The sequence below is a fragment of the Natator depressus genome, chromosome 19 (genome assembly GCF_965152275.1).
Source record: "Natator depressus isolate rNatDep1 chromosome 19, rNatDep2.hap1, whole genome shotgun sequence".
In the NCBI taxonomy this organism is placed as follows: Eukaryota; Metazoa; Chordata; order Testudines; family Cheloniidae; genus Natator; species Natator depressus.
This window is the reverse complement of record NC_134252.1, coordinates 14,810,280-14,831,812: the sequence shown is the minus strand read 5'-3', so window position 1 is coordinate 14,831,812 and position 21,533 is coordinate 14,810,280. Positions and strand designations below refer to the sequence as shown.

General features: G+C 52.4%; 1 protein-coding gene across 1 annotated transcript; it reads left to right on the top strand.

The window, feature by feature from the left end:
* Positions 1-272: 272 nt before the first annotated feature.
* THEMIS2 (thymocyte selection associated family member 2) lies at positions 273-20,880 on the top strand. The gene is made up of 6 exons (XM_074934420.1): positions 273-366; positions 11,444-11,584; positions 15,297-15,707; positions 17,215-18,266; positions 18,658-18,835; positions 20,719-20,880. Exons 1-6 carry the CDS (start codon positions 273-275, stop codon positions 20,817-20,819), a joined length of 1,977 nt encoding a protein of 658 aa, XP_074790521.1. The 3' UTR covers positions 20,820-20,880.
* The last annotated feature ends 653 nt before the right edge of the window (positions 20,881-21,533 follow it).

Genomic DNA, 21,533 nt, shown 5'->3' with positions numbered 1-21,533 from the left:
ATGAATTTTGGCATGTGAGGCCGTGGCAGGGGGCGAAAATACTGTTTGGTGGGGATGATGCACGGGAGCCTAAAGGGAGGGGGTAGAAGTCCCGGTACTGAGGCAGCCAGGGCTTTGTAAGAGGCTTGGAGCACTGCCAGCAGTATCCGCCTCTGCTTGGGGAAGGAAATTATTTCAGTCAAAAGCAGAAGTGAAAGACACAGCGAAGCCTAGAGTGCCCGATCTCCCCTTACACTCGGATCCCAGCAGAGCCACAGGGAGGGTGCGGAGCCATGGAGCCCCTCTCTTTCCAGCAGTACATCTTGTCCCTGGACATTGCATCCCTGCCCAGGGTGCTGAAGGTTTGTTCCGGGGTGTACTTCCAAGGTGAGTACCTGCCTTCTCCCTGACCACAGCCAGGATGTCTCTGCTGCTGGTGCCAGTGGAGTGGGGCCTGGAGACCCGGATTTGCAAAGCCTTGAACTCCTTCAGGAGCCGGGGAAGCAGGGTGTGGCCTGTAGTCACTGCAGAACAGGGCTCTCCCATCCCAGCCCAGCCTCACCTCATTCTGTGCTCACAGCATGGAGTGCTTTGACAGCAACCGCTCTGCACCACCTCCCACACCAGCAGGAGGTACTGTGGTGACAACACCCAGCAATGGGGAAGGGTCCTTCTGCCAATGCATGGGCAGGGAGCCCTCACTTGTACCCAAGCAGCTTGTGGAGTGGGCTGTGATCTGACCATTGCAATGCACTGAAACCCCATGCACCCCGCCCCCCCCCCCCACACAAAAGCCTGTCCCTGCTGAAGTTATACTGGCCCTCCTCTGCCTATGTAACCCCCCACCCAGCCAACCAAAGGGAAATTAATACAATCTGAACAGTGACAAACACAACCCCTCCCCAAGGAGTTTTGACCCGTAATGGAAGAAGGCCAGAGACTGCATGAAGGAACTGAGCTGTTGCTATTGATTTGATGGGGAAGGTTCTCAGCTACTGCACAATGGGCAGCAGCATGAGACAATTCATTGGCCTCTGGCTCCAGAGTCCCTATAAACCAGCGGCGCTGTGCCAGAAGGGCACAGACCTGCCTGCTGAGCTGGGGCTGCCAATTCCCAGGTGGAACACTTCCCGGGGGCAGAGGTCGAGTTGGAGAGAGAGACCAGCTAGTGCTAAGGCAAGCAATGTTAAGGAGTTAAGAATACATAACAGCATGAAAATATGCAGTGAACTCTGCCCTGTAGTGACAGCATATGGGTTTTATGGTGTTGGTTAAGCTTAAGAGGTATTATATTTAAGTCATTGTAGGGTTGTGGCCCTATATTAGATCAAACTGATTTTTAAAGGCATATCTAATTTTTTCTTTCTCTGTGGGTGCATGCATGAGTGTTTGTGTGTGCCCGTGTGTATGTGGGCGTGTGCGTGCCAGCCCGCACATCTCCCTAGAGGGCAGAATTAAGGTTGTTTGCATACCCTAGCTGTGTATTTCCATATTTCAGCATGTTTAGATTTTGTTTCAGTTTAACGCTAACTTTGAATTGTCTGGGTTTATAATGGTTGGTTGGGATAATTACACCCTCCCTGGAATGTGTTTTACCCTAAATTACTGACATGTCCTCTCAGCCTTAACTTCATTGGAAGAATTTCCTTGTTTTTTAAATTAAAAATGTCATCCGTGGCCACTGCAGCATTGCTGTAGCGGTGTTGGTCCCAGGCTATCAGAGAGACAAGGTGCAGGAGGTCATATCTTTTACTGGACCAGCTTCATTCGGAATTAGAGGTTGGTTCAATAGAAGATATTATCTCACCTTCCTTGTCCATCCATGACCATTAACAACAAACCCAGCGAGGATGTTCATGGGCGATGATTTGAAGAGCTGTAGAGTCAACACAGAAATGGCTGGTCTAGTTCAGTCTCCTGTCCCCAGCAGTGGCCAGCACCTTCAGAAGAATCATAGAATATCAGGGTTGGAAGGGACCTCAGGAGGTCATCTAGTCCAACCCCCTGCTCAAAGCAGGACCAATCCCCAACTAAATCATCCCAGCCAGGGCTTTGTCAAGCCGGGTCTTAAAAACCTCTAAGGAAGGAGATTCCACCACCTCCCTAGGTAACCCATTCCAGTGTTTCACCACCCTCCTGGTGAAATAGTGTTTCCTAATATCCAACCTAGACCTCCCCCACTGCAACTTGAGACCATTACTCCTTGTTCTGTCATCTGCTACCACTGAGAACAGCTGAGCTCCATCCTCTTTGGAACCCCCCTTCAGGTAGTTGAAGGCTGCTATCAAATCCCCCCTCACTCTTCTCTTCTGCAGACTAAACAAGCCCAGCTCCCTCAGCCTCTCCTCGTAAGTCATATGCCCCAGCCCCCTAACCATTTTCGTTGCCCTCTACTGGACTCTCTCCAATTTGTCCACATCTCTTCTGTAGTGGGGGGCCCAAAACTGGATGTAGCACTCCAGATGTGGCCTCACCAGTGCCAAATAGAGGGGAATAATCACGTCCCTCGATCTGCTGGCAATACTCCTACTAATGCAGGCCAATATGCCGTTAGCCTTCTTGGCAACAAAGGCGCACTGCTGACTTAGAATCATAGAATCATAGAATAACAGAGTTGGAAGGGACCTCTGGAGGCCATCTAGTCCAACCCCCTGCCCAGAGCAGGACCAATCCCAACTAATTCATCCCAGCCAGGGCTTTGTGAAGCCTGCTTATATCCGGCTTCTCATCCACTGTAATCCCTGTTGTCAGACATCACTGGTGTGGTGCTCTGCTCTGGTCAATGTTGATAACAGTTGGCTGTGTGCGTGCGTTCCCCCTGTGTGCTGCCCTGGCTCTGCGCAGATAGCTGACACAGCAGACCCCGAGAGAACCCACAATGACCACAGTCTCTGATAAGGTACGAAGGCACCCGGCCAGGTTTATTGTCAAACGAAGCACAGTAATAGTTCCTTGCAGACGCTACAGGACATACTACGAATGTGTGCCCCCTGACAACAGACCGGCTCAGTCAGTGGTGAGACTCTCCACTGCCCCCTAGGCCAGACAAAGACATCCCCTCAGGGGTGCATTCTTATACACAGGTACAAACAAGTTACACATCACTCCTGACATATCGAGGTACAACCCCTCTGCGTGTTGGGGTGCTGCCTCTCTCCTGGTACATGTTGATTCGAACAAGCGAGTCTATCCATCATATTATCCTTTTGACCCTGACTTTTAGGATGGGTCAGCCTGTTCCTCGTTATCTCTGTGGAATGTGTTCGTACTGAACTGTTCTGGTGCCATCCTGGCACCTGTTTATCCTATTAGTGCTTGATACCCTTTAGATAGGTGTATACGTCCAATTAGCAGCCTTCTTCTTGCCAACTTCTGTGAGCAGGGCCTGCCTCTGGCTCACAGCTTAACTTTGCTTTATGTTAGCAAAGTCTTGACCATTCCTCTAGCTCAGGCCTCAGGTCTCATACCGGGCCTCTGATACAAGGGTTTATATTTCAGGGCCTCATTTTTCTACAATCCCCAGGTCCTTTTCCGCAGAACTGCTACTTAGCCAGTCAGTCCCCAGCCTGTAGCGGTGCATGGGATTCTTCCGTTTTAAGTGCAGGACTCTGCATTTATCCTTGTTGAACCTCATCAGATTTCTTTTGGCCCAATCCTCCAATTTGTCTAGGTCACTCTGGACCCTGTCCCACCCCAGTGTATCTACCTCTCCCCCCAGCTTAGTGTCACCCGCAAACTTGAAGGTGTGAGAAACACCACAGCAGGCAGATGTGGGATAATCTGCCCCATTAAGGCCTCATCCTAATCCCTGCTAGTCAGAGACTGATGGGTAGAGATTTCCCTTCTATGCTCTATAGGTATTTATACCACACTCACCACCATAGTATCTGAGCACTTTCCAGGAGTAGATTAAGCTACATCACTGAACATGGGTCATGTGTTCTCGTTCTCTCAGCCTTTCCCCACAGGGTGACCTGTGCAGAAGAGTGTCTTGGTTTGGTAAGGTGTGTTTTTGTTTAAATAAATATATACCTGCTACGAGATGTTTATATTAGAGATGGCAAGGTCAGAGAAATGCCCCTTGCACTTGGGGCAGACAGTTGTGAGCTTTGTGATGTTCCCTTCTGAAGAGGGTTGTTAGCATTAACTCTTACAATTAAAGGAACCTCCACAATTGTTTTTCTGATTAGCTTTTCAGGCCAGATTCCCAGGGCATTTTGGCTGCTTTACCCCACTCTGGAGCAGCACAAAGTCTCCAGGATGGACTGGCCAGGTCCAGGGCTTCCAGCCCTGGCATTGCCAGAACAGAAAACTGGAATGTACACACCAGCTTCCCTCTCCTTCCTGCACCCCTCCCCACCCCATTCCCCTGCTCTCTCTCTCTCTCTCTCTCTCTCTCTCTCTCACACACACACACACACACACACACACAGAACCCCTTCCTGTCTCCCACATTTCCCTGCTCCATCCTCCTCGCTTCCCCCTGGCCAGTGCTGAGTAGATCTGGCACAATGGGTACTTTTTGGAAAGCAGTATTTAGGCTGAATGGCCATTTTCACTGTTATTTTTAATAACTGAAGCTGTCTCCTTCAGCAGAAGCTTATGAATAAAATCTCCTTCACAGTGACTCCCAAGGAATTGCCATCTTTGCAAGTGTCTGCCAGACCCCATTTCTCCCAGTGGGAGAGGAGCCAAACTGCCCTCAGAGGCAGGTACTCTGGAGGGGCAGGGAAGGAACACTGTGAGGAGCCAGTGAAAAAGTCAATGACCATCTTTGCTAAAGGCAGCCTGTGGCCTCAGTCCCACTGAGACAACAGGAGATGGAAGCTGTTCTGAAAGAGGGCAGTTCTTTGGGGAAGCTGCTGTAGAACAGTGGTTCTCCACCAGGGGTCCGGAGGTCCAGGGGGGGCGTGAGCAGCTTATATGGGGTCCACCAAAATAAACTGGAGAGCAGGGCCGGCGTTAGACTTGCTGGGGCCTGGGTCTGAAGCTGAAGCCTGAGCCCTGCCACCCGGGGCTGAAACCAAAGCTTGAGCAATTTAGCAATGGGGCCTGGGCACTTGCCCTTCTCGCTACCCCCTAACGCCGGCCCTGACTTTCAATCTACTGGAGATGCAGAAACCCAGTTGTTGTGGCACGGGTGGGCCGTGGAGTTTTTATAGCATGGGAGGGGACTCAGAAAGGAAAAGGTTGAAAACCCCTGGGGTAGAACATTATTCATCAGCCCTGCTAAAGACAAAGTTTCAATTATGAAGAATCAAAGGATGGAAATATCGATTCATGTAGTTAATGCATGAGATTTGAGAAGTTTTTAACTGTCAGGGAAGTTTGAAGGTTCCATGTTATTCTGTTTTTAAGATCATTAGGGAAAAGGAAAAGATCTGACACCAGATGCCAATTTCTTAAAGGGCCCATTTCTAAATTCATTTTTACTCCTAAACTAATGAACAGGTTCACTTGTAAAGTTTCAGCAGATCCATTCCATACTCTTATAATTTGTAAGCTCCTGGGGGCAGACACTGTAAGCTCATCTGAGTCTGTGCAGGGGCCAGCACCCTGGGCCCAACCAGCTTCCCCTTTAGTGTGACCACAATAGAAAATGCTACATGATAGTAAAAGAATAGAGTTCTGGCATCTTCAGCTCTCCATTGGCCTTGTAGTTTATAAACTCTGCATGCTTGCTGTGCTCTTCACACTTACTGCACGCTCACAATGTTTGTGAAAGATTATAATTTCCAGAACCTTCCTCACAAGGGACAGTATTCTGAATATAGGAATTCTGAGCCAAGCCCTGGAAGCAGAGGGTGGAGAACTAAGGGGAGTTACGCATAGCAGTTTACCACTGATGCACTCTAGTTTTTTCATAAAAGTTTATTCTTTTCTCGTTCACTGAGTTGAGGAACCCCAATATTAGGACAGGGTGACAGGAGAGCTGGATGAGAGGGTGATTGCAGTACATTTTGATGTTAACTCCTCTGCTTGAAACTGAAGACAGAGGAAAGGGGAGAATGTGGAGGAGCAAACAAAGAACAAGGCTTGTGTACATAGTTTATTAGCCCAATAGTGGTCTGATAGGCTTAAGAAGAGAAGAAAGCCAAACATGGATGTGTTACAACCTCCATCCAGTCTGCAACTGCCAGGAAATGTTGCAGAGAAAAAATCTGGACAGAGTTTTGAGACTAGTATTTAGCAGCTATAGGGGCAGAGGAGAAAAATGATAAAGAGAAACCGTCAATCTTTTTGCATATTGTTGGGGAGGAAGCATTGGATATTTATAGCAACTTTAAGTTTGAAGAAAATGAAATCATGAAGTTTAGTAAACTACAGACCAAATGTGAGGAATGCCACATTTTTGCATGCCAATAAGGAATGAGACCCCTATGAGAGACACAAATTTTTAACATGCATGAAAAAAGTGATGACACTTTATGATGACAATATATCTCAGAATTAAGAAGACTCGTTAAAACCTGTGACTTTGGTGAGCTGACAGAGTCTCTCGTCAGAGATAAGAATCATTTGTGACATTAAAGACAATGTGTTAAGAGAGAGACTGTTCTGTGAAAAGAAAAGGAGGACTTGTGGCACCTTAGAGACTAACCAATTTATTTGAGCATAAGCTTTCATGAGCTACAGCTCACTTCATCGGATGCAACCTCTCTAGGGTACAGATGTGGGGACCTTCATGAAAGACCACCTAAGCTTATTCTTACCAGCTTAGGTTAAAAACTTCCCCAAGGTACAAACTTTGCCTTGGCCTTGAACGGTATGCTGCCACCACCAAGCGTATTAAACAAAGAACAGGGAACGAGACCACTTGGAGATATCTTCCCCCAAAATATCCCCCCAAGCCCTACACCCCCTTTCCTGGGGAAGGCTTGAGAATAATCCTCACCAATTGATACAGGTGAACACAGACCCAAACCCTTGGATCTTAAGAACAATGAAAAAACAATCAGGTTCTTAAAAGAAGAATTTTAATTAAAGAAAAGGTAAGAGAATCACCTCTGTAAAATCAGGATGTAATACCTTACAGGGTAATCAGATTCAAAACATAGAGAATCCCTCTAGGCAAAACCTTAAGTAACAAAAAGACACAAAAAAAGGAATATACATTCCCTCCAGCACAGCTTATTTTACCAGGCATTAAACAAAAGAAAATCTAATGCATTTTCTAGCTAGATTACTTACGAACTTAACAGGAGTTAGAAGGCTGCATTTCTGTCTGTTCCCGGCAAAAGCATCACACAGACAGACAGAACCCTTTGTTCCCGCCCAATTCCAGCTTTGAAAGTAACTTGTCTCCTCATTGGTCATTTTAGTCAGGTGCCAGCGAGGTTACCTTAGCTTCTTAACCCTTTACAGGTGAAAGGGTTTTGCCTCTGGCCAGGAGGGATTTTATAGCACTGTACACAGAAAGGTGGAGATTCCACCACCTTTATTTTTATGACAGGGTCCATGGAGTGAGGGGACAGAAGCAGGTACCCAGGGTCCATGGAAGCGTCCCAAGGGAAGTAGGTTGGGGGCATTTCACAAGGTCTGTGAAGGAAGAGAGCTGCGGGGTGGGGTGTCACAAAGACCTTGGAGGAAGCAAGTTGAGGGGGTTACAGGGTCCATGGAGGAAGGGAGTTGAGGGGAGTCACAGGTTCCATGGAGGAAGGAAACAAATAGCACTTAAATAAGGAACTATGTTCTGATTGACAGTAAATTACAAAATAGTTCTCAGGTCAGCTCAAGTCACGTGTGACCATTATCCTGTCATGGAGAGACAAGGATCTGTTACTCCCAGAGCTGGAGTTTAATAGTGAGCAAAACTCCACCAAATATCATACCCCCATTTCTATTTTGCATTTTCATTCTAAATAATCATACACTAAAAAAATAACTCAAACCCAGTATTCCAACAATTTGTCCCAAACTGTTGCACAGAAATTATACAGACAGTTACAAATTAACACATCAATAGGAACCCCGTTTTCTTCTTAGACAAATTCAGAACGGGGGGGGGAGGGGGATGGCTACATTTATCACCCTGTGTTTGATTCTGTAACAACTTTTAAAATACGCATCCTGCTGAGTGTTGTGTCTGTGAGCCTGGCCTCACAAAGAGTGGCCGGCCCCGCTCACTGCACCTGCATCCTGCCAACAGCCTTGCACACCCACCCCATTGTCAGCCACTGGACCCCCCCCCCCACTCACCACTGGTGGGCAGGAGACTGGTGAGCAGGGATCCAGCCAGAAGCAGGACCTGCCAATACTGATTGGGGGGAGACGGAAAATATGGGACAATTTGTCCATTTTTAAGAAAAAGTCGGGACTGCTGCAGGAGGGCTTAAATACGGGACTGTCCCTTTAAAACCGGGATGTCTGGTCACCCTACCTTGAATTATTTTTGTGATTCTTGTCTGCACCCTCTCAAATTTTTCTGCATCCTTTTAGAAATGTGGACCCCAGAACTGTGTGCACCATTCCAGTATTGGGCTCACAAATGCAGTGTACAGAGGTAAAATCACTCTGCTCCTACTCATGTCTCCATTGTTTATTCATCCAAGGATCACATTAGTGCTTTTTGTCACAGCATCACATTGGGAGATGAATGTCTCCGTTTTCAGGAGTTAGATATCTGGACAAGAAGTTGAATTTTTCTCCAGAAAACAGACACTTCTTGCGAAAAAAATCTGGTTAGTGGCAAACCCAATTTTATGATGAAAAGGAGTTTTAACGGGGAATTTTTGCCCAGCTCTAGTTGTCCACTGTAACACATGTGAGGTTCTCCTCCCGTCCCAAGCCCACTCTTGCCCCACACTGCAAACACTCAGCAGCAGACTCCACAGTCGGGGTGCGCTCAGAACATGCAGATGGGTCAAAGGACATGTCATTTTGAGGTGGCCCAAGAAGTACTTTGTCACTTATGGGAGTTGAGCCCCCAGGTCCTTGTTAAAGGATAATTTGCGAACTATAACTGTGTGCGTATGTCGGCCTGGGCAGTGGGTCAACGCGCCCTTGGGGGAGGCTAGCTCCCGGCCCCTCCCCCTCTGCCCGAGGCCCAGTCTCCTCTGCCCCTCCTCCCCCACTGGAGCCCGGAGCGCCTGGCCGCCCCCACCCCATGTGTCCCCAGCCCCAGTGCCGGGAGGACGGGCCGCATGGTATGGCCTCAGCCCTGGGGGTCTTGTGCACACTGAGGCCCCAGCCTGCCTGCTCCAGCCTCTCAGCCACAGAAGAGAAGGGCAGGCAGGAGGGGAGCTGGGGGTGCAGCGTGGGCAGGGCCAGGCCAGGCTGTTTGGGGAGGCACAGCCTTCCCCTGCCTACGATACCCACCGCCCATGCAGGTAGGTATGTTTTCGGAGGTGAGGCGCTTGTGACACAGGCCAAAGAAAAATGCTTTGGGACAATGAGTGGCATGTCCAGCTCCTTCTGATGGTCACAGGGCCATGGCAACTGGGGTGACCCAGAGTTATTTGGTCACTCAGTCAATCAAGGGCCAATTCCTTATTTGGACAGTAAGTAATTAATAACGCATTAATTACTAACGTAGCCAGTTATACAATCCAATCACACGTTTGGTGACATTTATGTAATCTTACACTGATGAACTTTTACAACATTTTGGCCTCTGAATAAGGCACTAGGAATGAGGAGCCAGTTCCAGCCTCAGAGAGAAGCAGCCCCACAAGCTGCTCGAGACCAGGAGGCACTGATCTCCTGTCCCCGTGCCATTGGGACGAACTCGGGGCCTGGCTCGAGCCAACGCTGGGAGAATGATCCAGACAGCATCGTCCCAGGGGATGGATGTGGTGCCCTGACAGTCTGTTACCAGCTGTGATGCTGAGAGCCTTTCTGCTGGATCACTCCCATGCAGGGCGCAGAAAAAGCAGAACTCTTGGCTCTGCGTGGGGGTGGCTAGTCTCAGTGGCACTGAATGAGAACTGGAAATGACTCAGTGTGAGAAAAATTAGTCAGCAGCTTCCCATAAGCTTTAAAATAGCCATTAGGCCGTGTGCTTCACTGCACATATGAGGGAACGCCTGGCCGGCAGCCTGCAGCTCTGGGGGAGGGCAGGGTGTGACAATTCTTGAGGTACCCAGGACTGTGAGTCACCTTTTTACCCCTGGCCTCTAGCAACAGGGAGCCTTGTCATGGTGGCTGGGTGCTAGCCCCTTCACACCACCAGCTTGTTGGCCACTCCAGCACTCCCCTCCAGGCTGTGACAGCCCTGCCTTCAGCTTGCAGGGTAACAAGAGGTGCCCCCCAGGAGCCTCCACAATTCAGCTACTTTCGCCCCTTCCTCTCCCCCACCTCCAGCAGGTACAATGGCTCCCCCCCACCCCCACCTCGAGCAGGCACGACTCGCTCCCCACTCTCACTTCCAGCAGGTGCGACTGGCCCCCCCACCCCCGCCTCCAGCTGGCTCGACTGGCCCCCCGCCTCCAGCAGGTGCGACTGCTGCCCCCCACAGGTGGCTCCATCCTGAAAGCCTGGGGGTTCTATGTCAGCTATCTCCCCGCTCAGGTCGAGACTTTTGTTACAGTTGCTGGTGTCCAGGCCAGCTCGGGCTGGTACCCAGGTCCTGGGAGCCGGCATCATTTGCAGTGGGGCCCCTCAACCCCTGAGCCGCAGAAGGCCTGGGCCTAGTGCTCCCATGGCCTTGCTGTCTGCAGTGACCGCACCCTTGGGTGGGGCAGTCTCTGCAGGGCGCTCTCCCAGCTCGCCGTTTCTCCAGCTCAGGAAGTGCCGCCTCTCCCGCCAGCTGCCGTGTTGCAGCCATGGCCCCAGTGTCGCCCGTTAATGTGAACGTCCCTCTTTCCGGAGGGGAAAGGCTCACGGGATCACAGTCACTGCCCACAGGGAGGCCTTCTTGCCCTTGCTCCGCACCCACCCCCGTCTCAGCCCTCCTCAGTCCTGCTGCTGGCTGGAGGGGTCCCCTGCCCCACCCAGGAGCATGCTCCCTGGCCTGGACTGCAGGCCTGTGCAGTCGCCCCCCTCCTGCCCGGCCTGGTGGCCGTCCTCCACCGGTTATCGCCGGTTAGCCAACAGGCTGTGGCTGCCTAGGGTGGGAACTGATGCGGGCCCAGCACTGGCATACCTGGGAACCTCACAGTCTTTATTGTGTTTGTCCCCGTGTGGTGCAACAGAGCTCTAACCCCACTGTATTGATGGGGAGCTGAGGCCCAGAGAGACTAAGGTCCAGAACCCCAGAGGTAATTAGGTACCCGATTCCTACTGAAATCAATGGGAGTTAGGCACCTGAGCACTTTGGAGGCTCTGGGTCTCGCAGGATGTCTGTGGCAGAGCAGGGCTGGGCTGTCCTTCCTCTCCAGCGAGGGCCCTTCTCCAGGGTGTGGTACTTCCTGGGGATGGAGGGCCTTGCTGGGTGACAGTGAGGTTCCAGTGCAGCGCTGTCAGCGATGGCTAACTGACCGCAACCGCAGACACACCTGTAAGCCGCCTCCCTGTTCCCCTGCAGGGTCTGTGTACGAGATGAGCGGCAGAGAGTGCTGCTTATCAACAGGGGACCTGGTAAAAATTACTGGCCTTCGCCTGCAGAAGATCACCTGTGAGGATCCAGAGACTGGGCAAGCAACAGAGCTGCCTCTGAACTTCAAAGGTAAACTGGGACACCCCATGCCCACCTAGCCTACTGCAGGTAGGCACCCACCCACCCACCACACACAGACACACCCCATCCTCTCCCTCACACACACACACACCACTACCTCCCGGCCATCCGCACCCCAATCATACACACACACACACAAACATACATGCGCACACACATCACTGCCTCCAGGCCATCCGCACCCCAGCCATTGTAAGCGGGAGATTGGTCCCACTATTGTGGGGAACTTTCATGGCTTTTGCACTACCCCAGTGAAGTGGGCTAGCAAAAGGATCCTCGCTCCCACTTCCTTTACCCAGAGGCCTCCCTGCCCTGGAGGACTCCCCTTCCACTCTCCTGTCTGGCAGAGTCCTCATAACCCCGACAAGGCTGGGCCCAGGATTCCTGGGGGCTCGACCCCCAACCCTGCTGTGGTCACCTAGGACAGGGGCTAGGGTGTCCCCACTCCGGGGTACTCTCTCTGCACTGGGCACTTCCCTGTCTCACTGATCATTACATCAATTTAAAACAAACACAAGTTGTTTAATCAACAATTAATTTTAAAAAGAATAAGGAAAAATGGGAAAGGTTAAAGGAAACACATCACCCCACTCTGTGGCAGGGAACATCACAAACAGTGTCTCTGGAACGTCAGGGCAGTTCACAGTCTGCTCCTTGTAGGTCCCAGGCCCCTTCTCCGGCCCTGGCTGTGCTGCAGGGATGCTGCGGGTTGGACGCTTGCAATGGTGTTGGCCACACACCTCCAGGCTTTGGGTGGTGGGACCCTTCTTCCCAGCGTCAGCCCCCCATTGGGTTCAGATCCCCCTCCCAGTCTGGCCTGCAAGGACCCTTGGCTGGGGGTGTCTCTCTGCGCTGGGCCCTTTGCCCAAGGTCCCCCTTGCCTGGCCCCAGTTGCTCACCACACCCGGCTCTGTGGCTGCAGCTCTGCTCCCAGCACAGGATCTGCTCCCTGGGCTGCTTCTCTGGCTCTCTGGCTGGCACGGCTCTGCTCCCCTGCTCAGTTCGGGCCCCTGCTCTCCCATTAGCTCGGCCCCACTCTGTTCCAGGCAATTCCAGCTCACAGGAGACCGGGACCCCCCTGGCCTCCTGACTCCCTTATTTGCCTGCCCACCCTGTTAATCAGGCTGACCTGGAGCACTGGCCTCTCCTCATTGTTCCTGGGGACTGTCAGTCTCAGGGTCCTGATTTCCCATCCACCCTTCCCCTTTCTTTTAGTGCTGGGAGCGATCAACCAAAACCCCCCAATGAGTGTTAGTGAGGTGCCAACAGTCCCCTTACACATACACACACACCCCCCACTACCTACAGGCCATCCGCACCCCAGCCATAAACACACACACACACTCTCACCATCCCCACACCACCAGTATATATAGACCACACACGCATCCTGCCATGACATATAGGCGTCACTCCCCCACACACACCAGCCACATATAACCAAACAGTGCCTGCCTACCACAAACAGGCCCTGCTAGGGTTGCCAACTTTCCGATTGCAGAAAACCAAACATGCTTGTCTAGGATTGCCAGGTGTCCAGTCGAAAGGGACCCTGGCAGCTCCGGTCAGCACTGCTGACGGGCCCTTTGAAAGTCCAGTCGGCGGCTCAGCGGAGCCAAGGCAAGCTCCCTGCCTGCCCTGGCTCCGCGCAGCTCCCGGGAGCAGCAGAGTGCCTCCCCTTTGGCTCCTACATGTAGGGGCAGCCAGGGGGCTCCACACGCTGCCCCCGTCCCAAGCGCTGGTTCCGCAGCTCCCATTGGCCAGGAACCACGGCCAATGGGAGCTGCGGGGGTGGCGCCTGTGGATGGGATAGTGTGCAGAGCAGCCTGGCCACGCCTCCCTGTAGACGCCAGAGGGCGGACATGCTGCTGCTTCCGGGAGCTGCTTGAGGTAAGCGCTGCCCAGAGATTACACCCTGACCCCCTCCCGTGCCCCAACCTCCTGCCGCAGTCCTGATCCCCCTCCCACCCTCCGAACCCTTTGGTTCCAGCCCCAGCCCCTTTGGCACCCTCCTGCACCCCAAACCCCTTATTCCCAGCCCCAGCCCAGAGCCCGCACCCCCATCCAGAGCCCTTACCCCCCCTGCACCCCAACCCCCTACTCCAGCCCCTTCCTGCACCCCAAATCCCTCATCCCTGGCCCCACACCAAAGCCCGCACCCCCAGCTGGAGCCCTCCCCCCACCTACAACCCAACATCCTGCCCCAGCCCAGAGCCCCCTCCCGCCCCCTGCCCCACCCCAGAGCCCACACCCCCATCCGAAGCCCTCAACCCCTCCCACACCCCAACCCCCTGCCCCAGCCCAGAACCCACACCAGGCCAAGAGGTTTGGAGTGCGGAAGGGGGTGCAGGCTCTGGAAGGGAGTTTGGGTTCAGGAGAGGGCTCAGGGCTGGGGGAGGGAGTGTGGAGTGCAGGATCCGGGAGGGAGCTGGGGTGTGAGATGGGGCTCAGGGCTGGGGGAGGGGGTTCAGAGTACAGTGTGGGCTCCAGGCACTGTTTCCCTGAGGCGGCTCCTGGAAGCGGCAACATGTCCTCTGGCTCCTAGGCGCCAGGGTAGCCAGGGAGGCTCTGCGCACTGTCCTCGCCCGCAGGCACAGCCCCCGCAGCGCCGACTGGCCACGGTCCCAGCCAAAGGGAGCTGCGGAGCCGGTGCTCGGGGTGGGGGCAGTGCGCGGAGCCTCCTTGCATCTAAGGGCCACAGGGACATGCCAGCTGCTTCCTGGAGCCACGCGGAGCCAGGTAGGGAGCCTGCCTTAGCTCCGCCGCGCTGCCGAGCAGACTCTCAATGGCCCGGTCAGCAGCCACCAGGTTCCCTTTTTGACCAGATGTTCCCGTCGAAAAACGGAGGCTTGGCAACCCTAGGCCCCCCACGCATGCCCCAGCCACACACACACCCTGGCCACCACACGCAGGCCACACCCCCCACCTCACCCAGGGGCGCCCTCCCACGCCCCTGCACCGGCCCCCCACCCACATGCCCATCGCCTCCAGGCCACGCCCCACTCTGGCCGCACTTGCTGAGGCGGGTGTGGCTAATCCCCAGCCCCGCTGCCCTGGTGGGGTGGGTGGTGGGGTGGGGCAGGCCTTCACGCAGGCGCTGCTGGGATCTGAGCCTGGCTCAGGCTTGTGTACAGACGAGGCTCCATTGAGGCTCCTCATTCCCGGGGTCCCTGGCATAGGCACCACCTCCGTGGGTGCTCTGAGGCTGGAGCACCCACGGGGAAAATTTGGTGGGTGCAGAGCCCTCACCGGCAGCTCCCCCCCCGCCCGCCCCAGCTCACCTCTGCCTCCGCTCCGCCTCCACCCCTGAGCGCGCCCCTGGGTCCTGCTTCTCCCGCCTCCCTCCCAGCTGTGTCGCGCGGCAAGCCTGGGAGGGAGGGGGGAGGAGGGGGAACGTGGCGTGCTTGGGGCGGAGGCGGGGCTGGGGTGGGGATTTGGGGAGGGATCCAATGGGGTGGGGGTGCGGGGGGGGTGCAAACATCCACTGGCGCCGACAAAAGTTGGCATCTGTGGTCCCTGGTTCAGGGTTGCCTGGCCAGGGTTTCCCAGCACCATCCCTTTGTTGAGGCAGCTGTCCTGGGGAGCCTGCCTGGGTTCCAGTGCTCACAGCCAACTGTCCAGTGTTAGGGGCTCAGGATCATCCCAGACGCGGCAACCCTACCTCCCCACTAACAGTGAGCTCCCTCTGGCCCTCCTGCAGGGCATTTCCAGCCCAGCCGAGACAAGCTGTCATACATGAGCCTGAGGAAGCTCGCCAGGAGCAGGCCAGCAGGGCTCCAGGACATGCCCTTCGCCTTCGCCTCAGCAGTTGACTTGACCGTGGATGGGCAGTTCATTCCCAAGGGCCAGCCCATTTCCCTGCTTTCAGTGGCCAGGCATGAGGGCCAGGAGTTTGCCAACTGCACAACCACGGGGCAGGACGGGCAGCGTTCGTTCTGCCTCCCCTTCTCCTTCCAGGGCCAGTTCTGTGAGTGCAGCGGGCAGCCGAGCTACACGCTGAGCCAGGTGCTGGAGTCGGAAGCCCTGAGGGGCCAGCGCCTGAAATGCTCTGCCCTTGGCAGGCACTCACTGCTCCTCTGCCCCGTGTACGAGGTGCAGGCGATAATGCACAGTGAGTACAGTGCAGCCGGGGGATGGCGGGGGGGTGTATGTGAGAGAGAGAGAACTGGATGGAGTGGTGTGTGTATGGCTCCGTGCCTCTGGGTCAGTTTGTGGGGGAGGTGTGTCCTGGAGTCTCAATGTGTGCTAGGGTGACCACCCATCCTTTATTTTAAGGGGCAGCCCCTTATTTCATTGATTTGTCCCTTAAGGCAATCACCCAGCCCTTATTGTAAGATGTACTGAAATGCACTAAAACGGATCATTAGCACGTTTTAAACTTTAAGTTGAAGCTTATGATAATTGTATTGTACACTTGAGAGAACAATCCGTGCTGTGCAAAGGGAAATGGTGTTTCCCTAAAATGTCCCTTAGTGTCCCCTAAAGTTGTCGTTTTTCCTTATTTCCATCCAGCAAAGGTGGTCCCCCTTGTGTGTGCCCATCTCAGTGTGTGTGCTGCTGTCTCTGGGTGACTTTGTTGGGGGAAGAACTTTCCTTTCAATGAACTGAGGCATTTATTTAAATCATTAACTGAAGCTATTAAGAACCCAAATAGTCCATATCAGCCAATCTAAGCCAGTGGGCCAGACTGGATAGCAAAGATGGCAGTACTTTTCCAAGCCCCACCTATGTGTGTAACCAATACGTGATGCTGCTGCCCACAGTAAATTGTGCAGGTCTTCAAAATATGACGGTGTTGCCCCCGGGTTCCTCTGGGCTCCTTGGCCCTGGCTCACCTTGATGGGGCTCCTTGGGCTCAGCTCCTTCTTGATTGGGGGGTGGGATAAGTCATGGCATCTCCCAAGCGCCACCCATGTAAGGCATCAAACTGAGCAGTCACAGTGAACTGTACCCCGCACTCTCCTTTTTCACATGAGCAATGGAATGGTAATGATGCTGATATTTACATGGGAACCTAGGAACTGCCAGCCTGGATTCATAGATTCCCACATTCCAAGACCAGGAGGGACTCTGTAATCATCTAGTCCATTAAAATCAGGTCACAACCCACAGTTTGAGAACCGCTGACCTAACGCATTTATCTCTGTCCATATTGGCTAGGTAGTTAGACACCACGCACTCTGCCCCCAGGGGGGCAAGCAACTACACACTGTGTTTCTGTACCCACTGATCAATGTGTTACAGGACCTCTCTGTGCCGATCCAGAGAGGACAGGCTTCTGATCTAGCCCAGGTAGAAACTTTAGCTCATGCTACAGCAGCTCATGCTTTCAGCTCTGGATGTCCCCTATTCATTCCCCAGGGTATCAGGATGGCAGCTGTCATGCTGAGTTTAAACCAGTATTGGAGCCAGGGTCAGTGCATCCTGCCAGCATCTCAGCCTGGACAAGAGCAGCAGTGGAGACCCAGGGTCTCCCTGGCAGGGAGATAACCCCTGGTTATTGTAGGCTGCAAAAGCGTCTGGGGCCTGATTCCCAGGTCCATCACCAGGGTCAATGGGGTGACACTGGCTGGGGTTGGGACTGCTGGCTCTCACTGATGCGTGTCTCCCCCCTGCAGTGCGGAAGGAGGTGGTGAAAATCCCTTCCACCCTGGAAGTGGATGTGGAGGATGTCACTGAGAAGTCTCAACACATCCACTTCATCAAGCCACTGATGCTGAGTGAGGTCCTGGGGCTGGAGGGGGCCTTCCCCATGCAGGCCGAAATCCTGGAGGGTCCTGAGAACCCGCCTATCTTCGAGAATGACTGGATTCCCCGCCTGCAGAAGGGGCAGAAGATCCAAATCCATGGCAAGTGCTGTGCCTGGAGGATTCTCGCCTCGTCCAGCAAGGGCAGGAGGGGCTCCCGGCACTTCCTGCTCTCCAGCACCTACCAAGGCAAATTTCGAAGACGCCCCCGGGAGTTCCCCACAGTCTTTGACCTGACAACGAGTCTGGGGATGGGTAAGTGCCTGCAGGTGGTGGTGACTAAAGACTGTGAGAGCACCGAGGAAGATCTGCCATCTCTCAGCATGGGGGACCGGCTGGAGGTGCTGCACCTGGCCAAGACCCACGTCCGCAGGCAGGCAGAACACAAGTCCATCGACGTCCTCCTGTGCAGCAGGAGCAGCGGCGAGGACGAGGAGAGCGAGGAGCTCATGCTGCCACTGCACCTGGAAGGCGGCTTTGTGGAAGAGGTCAGCGACAGCAGGAGATACAGCCTCCCCGAGATAGTGGAGCAGCTTCAGCTGCCCTGCGAGGTCAAGGTGACAACCAAGGATTCTTCCCTTGCCAATGACGTCCTGGGCTCTTTCTCCGCTCTGCGGCTGGAAGCGCGAATCACTGAGCCCTTCTTAGTGACCAGCTTGTGCGAGGCGCCGTCAGTGAGCTTCCAGATCCCCCCTCAGTGGCTGGACATGGCCCTGTTCTTCACAGAGGAGCCTGCCCCACCGCAGACACCCCTGACAGACAGGTCAAAAGTCGAAGAGCTGACAGAATCCTTTTATTATCATTTGCTAAAGCTGATGCCTAGCAATGAGGCTCCCCCACCGCGGCCCCCCAAAAGAAAGGAGTTCAGGGACAAAGCAGGGACCCAGCTACCTGGAGCCAAAGAGCTCACTGAGAAACCAAAGGTACCGATCTGATTCTTCCTATACGAGGGAGGGGTGGGCGGTGGGGGTGTGTGTGTGTGTGTGTGATATATGCTTTTGTTGCCTATCCCCCTTTTGGGCAGAGCAGCTCTTTTACTGCATCACAGCAGTACTCAGCCAGGCAGCAGAGCACAGGAAGAGCTGGGAAAGAAGGGGACCCCTGCAGAGGTTGGAGTCCTTGCTGATCACCCCACTTCCCTGCAGAAATTCTAGCAGAAATCCTGCACCCCGGCTCTCTGGTGTCCATTTGGGACTGGATTTTCTTGGCAACCATCCCATTGCTTGCAGTCCACACACCCCGCTACCAGCATCTTCAACAGACGGAGCTACAGCCTTTCATTTTTAAAATCCATCTTATTCCTCTTCCCATTAGCCACTGCCCCCTTTGTCCAAGTCAAAGTGCATACCCGAGGAGTCTGTGCCGCCATCCTCCAAGCCTAGGAATACGAGGAGTCGGCCGATTGTCCGGAGCTCCCCGAATGAGTACTCACTACATCACACTGGCTCGCAGATGGCCCCTAAGCCTACTAAACCCTTCAAAGAGGCCAGAGGTGAGACTGTCCAATAGACATGCTGCTGTAGCACAAAGGATGAAAAGGAAGTGCACAGAGTGATGCACTGTGGCAAAATTATTAAGACTAATCTGATGAAACTAAGGGAAAACTTAGGCTGGAAACTTTTCTGATGGTGCCCCCATTGCTTGGGACGCAATGTTGGATACAATTCTAAAAAGGCGAGTGGGAAACAATTACTTGCTTCCTGCAGTGGGAACCAGAAGCCAGGAGCTGGAGAGGGGGTCTGGGAGTGTTTGACCATTGCAGGGGCCTGGAAGTTCGTTATTAGGGGGTTTCCCCTGCCTCTGCAACATCAACATTCCAGCCCCTATCAGCCTGCATAGAGATTAGATTTGACCAAGAAATGGAAAAACCACTTTGCAACACATTGGGCCGTTTGGAATTTCTTCCTGTTTCAAAGGGTTCAAATGGACCCATTTTGCACTTTTTGTAAAAACTTTATTTAAATTGTTTTACTACAAAATTTGAATATTCAAAATTTAGTTCTCCCCCTTTTTGCCAGAGTGCAATAAAATGAATGTGATCCAGGGTTTTCCTCACACAGTCCTTTTTTTCTTTCTTTTTCCAGTCTGTCGTGTTTCAAATCTTCAACTTTGAAAAAGCTGCCAAGTAATAGAATGACAGTTTCATTTCTCCTTTTGTCCCTTGGTAACTTTTCTAAAGTTGGCAAAGATTTGACAACTTACAGAGGAGAAAAGGGAGGGAAAAAAATTCTAGACCTTATTCATTCTACTGCATTCAGTAACAAACAAACAAACAAAAGAGTGAGAAAGGGGGAAAAAACCTGAAGGCTCAAAAAAAATTATTTCAAAAATTAAAATTTAATTTGAAAAGAAATTAGATTACAATTTTTGTTTAGAAAATTTTTGCTGACAAAAATTAAATTTTTCATGGGAATATATAGTCATTTTTCAGAAAACACCATTTTTAGCAGGAAATTTTTGATCTGATCTAGGGTCAGTGGGATCTGTGCTTGAACATATACAGTACTATAAAATGCATATCAGTACTCTAGGAAAGCAGGGCCTAGGCATCTCAAATTGGGCACCCAAAATTAGTGGACCAGATAACAATTTTGGCCTTAACCTCTCTGTGTCTCTGGTCCCTATGTGTAAAATAGGAACAACACCCACCCACCCTTCACCTCACTGAGGCTGTCCAGGCACACAACCTTAATTTTGATGCTTCCTAACTTTTGAGTGCTCGATTTTGCAACTTTCATATTCTTTAAAGTTTTGTTAATATAATGTAAGAAGAAATCAGGCTGTCTTGTTCACTCAGGGAGCGCACGCAGCAAGGGGTAACCCTCATGCCAGTGCAGATACAGAGAAGTAGGCTACGATCATAAAAACAAATCTCATGTTTGAGGGCGTGAACCGATCTCTGCAGGGGCTGGAAAGTATGTGCCCTCCCACTAACAGCCCTCCCACTAACCCTAAAACTGGCTCTAGGTTCATGGAACGGTTTTGTTTGTCATCCCCCGCAAAGCATTAGATACTGGCCACTGACAGAAGCCGGACACCAGTCTGGATAGGTTATTGGTCTAATTGAGCACAACACATGCTGCGTTCTTAGCAACATGCGAACACACTATATTGCTCATGGCTTTTTATGCTCTTGCTCCTGGGATGTTTGCTGTTAGTCACCTTTGCTAGTGTTGTACTCAGATAAAAGTATTACTCTTGCATCGCAAGGCCTCTCAACACTGGCAGGGAAGGAGAAGGAGAGATCAAGAATCTGCCTCTCTAAAGGGTTTCTATAGTCCGTACCTCCCTAGTATCTTAGCACATGGAGTCATCCAGGACATCCCAAACGCTGTCACAGCATCTGCATGGCATTCTCTTTCCTCTTCCTTTTAGATGCAAATGTCAGCGAGGACTCTGACCACGACTATGAACTAATTGATGAAGACCTTATAAAAACAATTGATAAAATGCAGAAGGCTGTTCTTCACTACTAGGACTCCAGCCCACAGGACATGAAAAGATGCCGGCCTACGCAAAGCCACTTCCAGCTCTTCAACTCAGAGATGAGCACTCACAAAAGCTAAATGCAGCACTGAGTCCTATGAAGTGGCTTCCAACTGCCCTCTCCGGTGCAGCCTGAAGAGACAGCTGGGTTCCAGCAGTCACTGCTCCATTGTGCTGCAAGCAAGCAAGCCTGCACATTCAGAGACCTGCCCTGTCCTCTATGTACTAAAGCAGAGGGCTGGTGTTATTGGTCCTATGGTAAGCTGAGTGCTGTCCTTAGCTGTGTAGTTTGGAACCAGGGTAGCTGGAACAATTTGTATAGTGGGGGTGCTGAGAGCCATTGAATCGAAGTGTAAATCCTGTTTATGATGGAAAACACTTGTTCTTACCCCTGTATAAACCTGTATACCCCACTGTAAACTTCTGGGATGGGGTGCTGGCGCTAGAGCTCTCTTTCTGCATTTATACTTGATCTGACTCACCTTGATTCAGAACTGTAAGGGGCTGGAAACGCATCACCCCTGGAGCCTCACCTGAGCACACTCACATCCTGAGCAGGCCCATAGGCAGCCATCTACCAGGAGGTGGGGTAGCGCTTGAGTGATCTTTCACCCTCACTGCATGGATAACAAAGAACACTTTTCTGCAGCTGCTGCATGCTGTTCTGAGTGTGGTTTAATATTGTAGGTCATCGAGGCCGGCCA

Bases quoted from the DNA above. Each gene is read 5' to 3' on its own strand.
- THEMIS2 (XM_074934420.1), top strand. From the start codon at position 273: ATGGAGCCCCTCTCTTTCCAGCAGTACATCTTGTCCCTGGACATTGCA. The intron at 15,708-17,214 runs GTGAGTACAGTG...TCCCCCCTGCAG, and splicing joins GGTGCAGGCGATAATGCACA to TGCGGAAGGAGGTGGTGAAA. The intron at 18,267-18,657 runs GTACCGATCTGA...TCTTCCCATTAG, and splicing joins AGCTCACTGAGAAACCAAAG to CCACTGCCCCCTTTGTCCAA.